This window comes from Montipora capricornis, chromosome 3, assembly GCF_036669925.1.
Source record: "Montipora capricornis isolate CH-2021 chromosome 3, ASM3666992v2, whole genome shotgun sequence".
In the NCBI taxonomy this organism is placed as follows: domain Eukaryota; kingdom Metazoa; phylum Cnidaria; class Anthozoa; order Scleractinia; family Acroporidae; genus Montipora; species Montipora capricornis.
In genome coordinates, this window is record NC_090885.1 from 75174850 (window position 1) to 75184849 (window position 10000).

Here is a 10000-nt window from a genome sequence, read left to right on the forward strand (position 1 = left end):
TTGCTGTTAATTGTACTGACTATCCCAAACGGCAAACTTCTGCTTCGCTGTTTAGAGAAGTCCACGTGGTAAGCTACTGTTACAATGATATACAAATTAACGCTAATGAAAAAGTAAATACTTATCTGTCTTCATCTCCTTTAAGCATCAGCGTCTACAAACAATAAAAACAAGGCAAGCTTTCACGCAATTGACATTTTCAGCATTTTCCATTGCGTAGCTCAGACATTTAATTGCGCCCAGAGAGCCTTTAATTTTAAAGACATTTCGTTGCTACAGCAACAAACCCATAGGCAAGTATCTGGTGCTAAAACAAAGATATAAAAAGGTTTATGCACAGGTTTTGTGAAATAAAAGTACACATTTATCTTGTGGCTGAAAAAAAAGCTTTTATCTTCCTCTTACTTACTCTCCGGGTACCTGCATCAAAGAACTGCAATGGCGACATGTACGAATCAGAACCATGATACCAAACAACACTAGTGCTCGTTTTAGGGAGCTACGAAAGTTTATTTCCCATGTACGTACCTTTAGTATGATGAAGACTATAACCTTCTCTTGGCCCATTTGTCCTATAGATTTCGCTTTTGTTTAAATGGAATGAACACTAATGAATAAAAAACGTGCTCAGTAGAGCATTGATTTTGAAGAAAGGCAGCTGGGATCAGCTTCTAAATAACAATACGGAGCTTACGCAAGGAAGACGACGAAGCCAACCAGAACGTTGTCCAAAAAAATCATTTCCCTTTATTGTAATAATTTCGTTACAACCCCAAGTCGTTCGGAATGGAAACTGTGTACCAACATGGCAGGAATAATATTAGCATGAACGGTGTGGTTATTTGGGAAGAAAATCAAAAATGTTTCGTCAGGTTCCCACGTCCTCCAGAAAACCTCAAATTTGGTCAAAAGACCTCTTTAGCTTGTACGTTTTGTTTTCCCATTTCAGACCACGTGATGTTCTCAAGGGAATTTTCCTTTTGTTTTTTCGTAAGTTATGCGTACATATTCACGTGCATAGGACGACATTTGAAAGAAAGTTTTCCCTAGAGTAACATCACGTGGTCTGAAATGGGAAAACAAAATGTACAGGCTAAAGAGGTCTATTCACGTCGTTGTCAGGTAGAGGACGCCAAAGAAATGTACCAAAATGTAAAACGCACGTGCAGGGCGTGCAGAACCTTTTTTTTTTTTCCATTAAGCTCATTGTGTTGTTGTCGTCGTCGTCCTTGCGTAAGGTCCCTAATGGTAACGAGGCAACGACATCTTCTTCTTTTCTGTTAACTAATAGTAAGTAAGTTTAACATATTTCCCCTCGTTTCAAATTCACGCTTAAGTTTTCTTAATGAACTGGGATTTTGTCAGGCAGACGTCCGTCATGCAGGAATCAAAAGCAAACTCGCCCACGTTTGAAAAGTTTTCTTAACACAGCTACACTCGCTGCATGCAACGCTGCGTTTCCGTTTATTTGATTGGCAGCTGGTCATTTGCAAAGCAGTAGAGTGAATAATGCTATTGACAACTTATTGTTTAGTGGCCGAAATGGCTATCATGATCAATAAACATGATGTCATGTACCTTTAAACCCATACTTATGCCTCACCTCCTGACGAAAAGGTATCGACTAACTCCTGTTATAAATAGGCATCTTGGTCCATTCCGTCAAGCACTCCTTCTCGTGCCACCAAAAATGCAACCGGATCATGGAACCTCATATCCCTGGAATTCTCTCTCGCAAAACTGGTTTCGTTCACCGATGGCTTCCTCTTCTTCGTTTTATGCCGTGCCGGAATTCCATTCTGACACATCTCGGGCTATGAGTTTAACAGAGCAGATACATAACCACTCGGCAGGAGACAAGCGTACAACTCGAATGCCAATGCAACTTAATGCATGTGGTATACCTTCTCTTCAGTCTTCCCCTTCAAACTACCCTCTTCAGGCCGTGGACGGCTGTTATTCTCCTCAGAGCTCAGAGCGTGAAGATGTCGTGGTATCCAAACAATACCCGTATCGTGGGGTGAACCACGGAATGGTCGGTTCGTCAGAGCTTGAACAAGATTACATGCAAAAGCTTTTCGAAAAGAGCAAGCCTGCCACCGGGACAATTGGTAAGGTGCTCAAAAGTGCATATCAGAGTTTCATTGATGGCCATTTCATTTGTAAACCATTTTAGACTAACACTATTTTTGTGTAAAATTTCATTTGTTTGCCCACCATTCATAGTCCCATAAAAGATCGTTCGTTATTTAACTCTTTTTGAGGAACTCTTTTCAAGAAGCAACGATTAGGACCATCAAGACGTTTTTGGAGTTTGAACAAAGAAACCAACCATGTTCGCAGAGAACTTGTATTTTTCACCTTTTCGAAACTGTCTTACGACACGAAAACAGAGATTTGAAAATGATGCATTTTTAAATAAAATAGAGCACTGAACAATTTATTTGCGGCTTCTAAGGTCACGGTTCATTCTCATTCATCTTTCCTTTCCATAAAGGTGTTGAGAAACAAATACATTTCCTGTTAAGATATCCTTACATTAGCTGTCATGCAGGAAACAAACAAATGTGTGACCGGGAATTTAATTCATTCGATATAAGGCTGCTCAAGACGTCGAAACAGCCACCGTATAGTTAGATCTATGCCATAATCGAGTTACAGAGACAACTTAGTCTGAAAACACTGAAAAGGAATGGCAAATGCGAGGCTCGATTCGCAGCCGCACCGTGACATCAGGTCTATCGAGACATCGTGTGGTAGAGGTTCTTTTGCTAGATAGAGGGCAAAAAAATTCAAACCATTTGCATTTTCTATTCTTCAGAATTCTCTTATCTTTTATATAAGGGTAGCTTGTAACTGAAATGAATTTATTCAACTACGTCGTGTTCAAATTGGATCTGGGTGTGAGCGAGGGAAGACTCTTAATGAAGGAATGACAGAATTGACAAAATTACTCAGTTTAAAGTCCCAGGCGAAATGAAGCAAACTTGCTGCCACTAGCCTTTTTACTGGTGACCATGTCATTTCGAATTTTTGGTCAGGTTTGGTATACAAAAAGATATCTGAAGTGGTTCACAGAACAATTAGAACATTTTAACACAATTTTCTCCACGTTTTTGTATCTTAGCAACGGTGAAAAAAAAATGATCAGGGCAGATGCCATGTGCTGAAAATTATTTAATTTGTTCTTAACTAATGGATGAAGACCTCTTAAATATGTAATATAAGCTTTACCTATCATAAAATGAGTTGAAAAAATGTCAGTAATTTTCAAATGGTAGAAGGCCGTGCCGTAGTTAATGAACCTAAACTACAAGAAAAACTAAGGTTAACGTCACACAGGCGGACAATTTTTCATTCCCTTTCTTTCCCTTTATTTTTCAAACTTCCAGTATCACTCATAAAATCTTCTGTTAAAATCGTTATTTAATAGTTTTTTCCTGACCTTCTTTTATTCGCAATTATTTGATTTGAAAACTGATTTTAAGAGATCTCAACAAGACAATTCAGTGAACGTTATTTTCGATGGACGACTTAAGCTACTGTAATTAAATTCATTACCTTAACCATTCTAAGCCAGTATATATGATTATTTTATTCCGGAATCGTTAAACTGAATCGAATTGAGACAGCAAATACGTTTCAAGTACTGGTATTTGATCGTAAAACTATTGAATTGAGCCCGGACCAAATGATAAGTTTGATATAATGTTTGGTAACTTCCTGGTCATTGCAAGTTCAAATTATTCCCCCGCAGGGTTTTGGCCCAGACGCAACCTAGAATTCCCCGCGTAAAAAGGGTAAATGTTTAAATTGGTAGATATTGTAGGGGGAATCAATCTCGATTTGCTCAACTAGGTTAAAAAGCGCGGGCGCGCAAGGTAGCATCCAGCATTGCTTAAACGGGCCGGCAAGTGGTCACAATTGGTGGTGTTCTACATGACCCAGGTGTTTTCGGAGTCACGAAGTAGAAACTCGCACGGAGAACCAATGTGCTGTTCGGGTTTAGCGATTGAAAAATCAAACATTGAAGCAGATCTCATGCAAATCGGCTTGCCTGGCTCAGTAATTAATTTTGTCCAGACACAAATCAGAAACAGGGGCGAGCGACGATTTGACAGGCACAGTCAGTATGTTTTTTTTATGCAATGTACTTTCTAGTATTCAGACGAAACTCTTAAAAAAGGCTTTTTAAATGACGCTATAAGCAGTGACCTCTCCAGGCTTCGCAGAAAGCTCGAGAACTCAGCCTTAGTCTAAAGTCCATTGAGAAAAGGAAAAGAGAACCGAGTGATCTTTGAATGGCAAGGACACCGTGAGCTGAAATGTTATTTTGAAAAAAAGACCGAATGCATAAATGGCGGCCAAAAAAAATATTCTTTTGTTTATGTGCTAAATAGACTCACTAGCCTCGTTTGCATCTACAAAATACAAAAGAAATGCTGCTTGAGAGCGAGGCTAGTGAGTCTAATTGGCACATAAAAGAAATTTTTTTTGGCCTCCATTTATGCATTCGGTCTATGGAAGGCTGCAAAAAGGCTCGTTAAACTTCGCCAGCTTTTAAGTAGGCATTTGCTTGTTACATCGCTCGGTCGAAAATGTGTGTCCAATACTGAACAAATGACTTTTATCTCCCGCGAACTCAATTTTGTGTTCTTGTTGTGATATCTGTCTCTGTCTCGATTCAGTAAGTATACAGATTAAATCTACGAAATTTTCCTGTTTGTGCACGGTTTTTACAATATGTAAGCATTTATGTAAAATGGATCCTTGCGAAATAGGTCTAGTCTGGGATCTTCAGTCGCCTTAGTCGCCTCGAAAGCCTCGTGAACATGAAAGGAACCATTTTGTTATAACTAAGGTCCGCACTAATTCTAAAAAGTTTGTTTTACAGGCGGCATCTATTATTGCAGAAGATCACACTCCTCACATGCACTAATTAATGTTCTTGTTTTTGGTCTCTAGTAAGAATGAAGATGATGATATATGCTTGCTTTTTTACTTTAGATCCCTCTCCTTCAAGAAATGCTCAAAGTTCTGGTTTCAGTTACATAGACGAAAAGATGATGCTGAGACCCCAGAGAGGACGCACGGTGTTTTCCGCAAAACAGCTGCAAGAGCTAGAAAATATTTTTGTGATCGATCAATACATATCTGGGCAGCAAAGGAGACGACTCTCGGGCCGTCTCGGATTGACGGAGACACAAGTGCGCGTCTGGTTTCAAAATCGCCGGATTAAGTGGAGAAAGCAAAAACTAGAAAGAAAAATCAAGGCTTGATTTGATAGGCTCGAGGTCCCTGGCAGCGTCGCAGCGAATGCCATTTAATTTAAGGGGGCTCTAACCAGTTTCAACACTACGAAGACACTCTCTTTAGAACGAATGACGCTGCAACACTGTATCACGTAACAGCAATGTTATGGTACTATATAAAACACGATTATTTCCAAACAACATGTGCTTATTATTGTGACTTAATAAAGTTACCTTGGCAACGGGAAAGCCCGGCAGAAACAACCAATATTGTGGTCTTACTTGCTCATATCTCAAAAACGAACTCAGTGACCCCCCTTTTTTATTGCTGAGAAGTGATCAGAAGGCCAAGATGAAACTTTCTGCAAAGCTTAAAAAAATTCTGTACTGTAGAATCAAAGCCACCTTAAAAAAATCACGGGATTACTGCGCCTTTCAATAACATGCGGACTCTACAATTCAAAGCTCAATCGACAAATGCGTTTTTCGCTACCGTCAATCAAATGTTCGGTGGCTCCTCCCAGCTTCCGACTATTTTGACTGAACTGGGCTCAACGATGTGATTTGATTACTGCGCGCTCGACAGTAGTCGGAAGCTTCCGGAGCCGCCGAACATTTGATTGACGGTAGCGAAAAACGCATTTGTCGGTTGACCGTTTGAATTTAAGAGTTCGCATGTTATTGAAAGGCGCAGTAAAATGGCTCTGAATCCGGTGTATAAATTTTTTTAAATTTTGCAGGAAGTTTTATCTTTCCCTTCTGATTACTTTCCAGAAATAAAAAATGGGGGTCATCGACGGTGACATCTTACGTCACAATAATGTCTGCATCTTTTTCAGCAATTAGTACCATAATGTTGCTAACACGCGGTAAAGAGTTGTAGTGCCGATCGGCCTTCTAATAAGAGTGTTATTCAAGGAAGCGTTAAAATTGGTTTGATTTTGATCCACCTTAATTAAGAGGACATAGATAGTGTGCAAGGGTCGGCATAACAAGCAAACGTTTTAGCCCCTAAGAGTTTCAGAATTTTTGTCCATTTAATTTGTGTGAATTAGCGTCTATTGTTTCTTCATTTATTTAGTTATTTTAAAAACGCCCCGACAAGAAATTTATGAAAAAGGTGTCAAGAATAAGAAAGACCAACGTAGTGATTTATTTCGTTATTACCTCTTACTGTATTTTGCCGGTCAAGGCACTACAATTTCAGACTTTTCAATTTCCGGCGGCGGCTCTTGTTAAAAGGCTGAGAAAAAGTAATGTCTGCATGAACTAACGCGGCCTCGCTGTTAGATGGCCTGTTAAATTAGCGTTAACTGGTAGGAGAGGAGAAAACGGTAAGGACATGCACCAACATGTTTGTTTTCTCTAAGATGTAGTTATGCTTTTTTGCCGTAGCCAGCAAGCAGGCAATAGCGCGCGGTCGAAATATAGGGGCTTGGTTACTAGTTTCGACTAGTAACCAAGCCCCTGTATTTCGCCCGTGCGCCTCTTCAACGGAAGAGCATGCTTGAAGGCTATTTTTGCCGTGAAATCTATTGAAAGGACTGTCTATCAAGCGGGTATCACTTGAGTCATGCGTAGTAGTTCTATAACAAATTATTTAGTCAACGTCCTGTTAATGGAATCATTGTGAATAAAGTCGATGAACAATGAGTAGTGAGTGATGCTGTCAGATTTCTTATGGAAACTGTTCAAATCATTTTGTGAACTATTCTATGGCAACTGGATCACCTGTAACCCGTTTAAAAAGACGAAAACATGCATATATGCATGTTACATGCTCGAATTCGAACCTCTCACTAAAAACCTTAGAATTCTGAGTACAAATTGAACTTAAGCTAGATATACTTCGAAACATTTTGCTGACATTTTTATTTGCGTTCCAAGTCACGAAAATGTAGGGAACAGTGGGGAGAATTTGCCAACTTCTGTTCAGATTTCTACGGTGGCCCACAAGGGACATGCTAGAAATTAAAAGAGTTGCTGCAAATAAGATGAAGTTGCTGCAAACAAAATAAAGTTGCTGCAAATTAAAAAAGTTGCGGCAAATTAAAGCACCAAAAGTATGTGCGCAATGAAGGAAAGGCCGGTACAAAACACAGGTTACAGGTCCCAAGTCAGAGGTCATTGTTTTACCAATACAGAAACAACCCTAACTGTTTGCAAATGCTAACGTTAGGCCTAATTAGGCCTAAGGTTAGCTTTAATGGATGTTTAGGGTACTTTCTGAATTGTTAAAACAATGACCTGTGACACGGACCTGTGACTGTGTTTTGTACTTGCCCCTCCATCAGTACGCGCGCATACTTTTGACGTTTTAGTTTGCAGCAAGATCCTGTGAATTTGCAACAACTCGTTTTGTAAATTTGTAGCAACTTTTTTTAATTTGCAGCAACTTTATTTTATTTGCAGTAACTCTTTAATTTGCAGCATGTCCCTTGTGGGCCACCGTAGATTTCCACTTGGTGAATGTTCGTAATCTTCGTTTTCCATCAGCGAACTTTGAACAGTAACCTTTTACATGTAAGTGAATAAATTCCGCTTGCTATATATGTACTGCTATGTCTTGGATAATGGAACCAAAAGGTCGAGACAGCAGAAAGCAAATCGTTATCTTTAAGAAGATTACGACATTTTTAATTAATCAGTCCAAGACATGTTTCGATGTTACGAACATAATCGTCAGTTACAGAATATTTGCATGTTTCGCCTAGTTGCCTATAGTCCTAACGGTTTTTCAAATATTAGGGCCGTTTATACGAGAGAAAATAAGCCGCAGCTTACTCTAGCCGCGGCTTACATAAGACGCGAACACCCCGTATAAATGGTACAAAATCTACGTTCACGGCTTTCTCAAGCCGCGGCTTTTCCTGGCCTGGGAGTTTATACTCGTATAAGTAGTTCCTTTCGCGTATTATGTACGTACGCCGCGGCCAGAGAAAGCCGCGGCTTATTTTTTCTCGTATAAACGGCCCTATTCTGTAACTGACGATAATGTTCGTAACATCGAAACATGCCTTGAAAATTAAAACATGTAATCTTCTTGAAGATAACGAATTGTACTGTTGTGATGAAAAAATTAAATTCCTATAAAGCTATATCGTTGAATAATGCAATTCCAGAGTTTTGATTGGCTTAGCCATCATGGTATATGAGCTATCATACCATGCTCTTCAAGTATCAGTAACTGCACGCATCAGTTTTTTCTTTTTACAAAATAAAGTATCCATAATTTGTGGGCGTTTTTAATATAACAATGATTGCATCCGCGCTTGTTGGATGTGAGATGATTATAGCCAACTCGGCGCCACGCGTCTCATTGGCTATTTATCCATCACGCGCTCGTGGAATAATTGTTAAATATTTGCATTTTTTCTCGTTATGAAAAGTTGAATGAAATTACGAAGAGTAAATATTTAAATTGCTCTCTCCTATGAATGGGAAGAAGTCCATTTATTTAATTTGATAGTATTTTGTCGCCGAGAAAATAAAAATTATTCTCATGGAGTACTACTAATTTAAGTTCTCCTTTCAAAATCACCGTAAAGCGTTTTAACAATGAAAACACAAGCACACTGTACTGGAAGCGCTCGTTCGATTGATTTGTTTTTTTTTTTTCATAACGTTCCCGTCAAGTTAAGGAGCTTCTCTTTGTTGCACATTTTGAAAATGTGTATTCGTTTTCTCATATTTAATTTTAATGTCTTATTAAATCAATTAGCTAGTAAACATAACTTGGAAATTAGAGTCATTTGCTTTACAACAAAAGCTCATTTACACATCCAATTAACATTCAAGATATGTCTACCAAACCTGTCGCAAAGTGATTATCAACAGCTAGTTAAAAAATATCGTTCTGCACCAGCTGGAAATGTTTTCAAAACCAAAGTTTGCTGAGACAAAATATAAGGGTACCGGATAAAAACAGTCTTGTAACGTATTTAAGTTATGGTGAACAACAAGTAGTGTAAAACTAAATGATTCGCGTTCGTTCTAGAAACATTGTTGCTTTCAGATTGAAACTGCAGTTGCTAGACAATCGCCAAGTACCATGGAAAAATGCTGAATAAATTGGCAAGACACTGTGCATGGACGTACAGATAAAGAGCGGCACACACCATTACGGCGAATTAAATTCATTTGTTCTTTGGAAGGACCAGCTCCGATTTTGTTGTTTCCCGCGTGATCATGCAAAGAGAAGTAATATCTCCAGATTTAAATTTGAGCCGAGAAGACTTGACTGCTTGTCCCTCCTCCGGTGCTTGCAGTGCTTGTTTTTCAGGGAAGGATTTCTCCCCGCCGGATTCTTTTAGTTTAGAGGCGCAAAGTCCCAGGGAACTGTTCAATGGGAGGGCAGTTGGATTCTCTCGTCAGGTTCCAATTTTGTCTTATGCGCCTTCCCTGCCTAGCTCATCCATCCGTCCAGTTTATGCTCCCTTTCTTCTGAAGGAAACAACCTATTCCGGATCAATGTTCTCTGCTCTTCCCGATAGACGCCGTCGCAGTTTGTCCTTGATGCCAGAAACGTCCAAGGAAAGTCCTGCACATGAACGAATGAGTAGAGAGGGGCATTCCTTGCAAGCGTCCATGTCCAATTCGGCCACCTCTTCGAGCAACTGGTTACAATCAAGTGGTAAGTACTGTACAAGTCATAAATATCAAGGGAACAAGAGCATACAAAATTTATCGCGAGCGCTCTGAAATAAATTTAGTGTGTATTAATGAAATCGGGGCTTAAAATGATTGTA

The 10000-nt window shown here is 39.3% G+C and overlaps 2 protein-coding genes across 2 annotated transcripts in view; both read left to right on the forward strand.

Moving 5' to 3' along the window:
• The first annotated feature begins 1614 nt into the window (after positions 1–1614).
• Positions 1615–6890, forward strand: LOC138041638 (homeobox protein ceh-30-like). Its single transcript, XM_068887394.1, has 2 exons — positions 1615–2111; positions 5008–6890. The coding sequence occupies exons 1-2, from the start codon at positions 1691–1693 to the stop codon at positions 5277–5279; spliced, it is 693 nt and encodes a 230-aa protein (XP_068743495.1). The 5' UTR covers positions 1615–1690; the 3' UTR covers positions 5280–6890.
• A 2433-nt stretch (positions 6891–9323) lies between these two features.
• LOC138044129 (homeobox protein not2-like) overlaps positions 9324–10000 on the forward strand; it is a 3623-nt gene continuing 2946 nt past the window's right edge. The window contains exon 1 of the mRNA XM_068890793.1: positions 9324–9885. Within this exon, the coding sequence (XP_068746894.1) occupies positions 9441–9885 (445 nt within the window). The 5' untranslated portion in view covers positions 9324–9440. The remainder of the gene's footprint in view (positions 9886–10000) is intronic.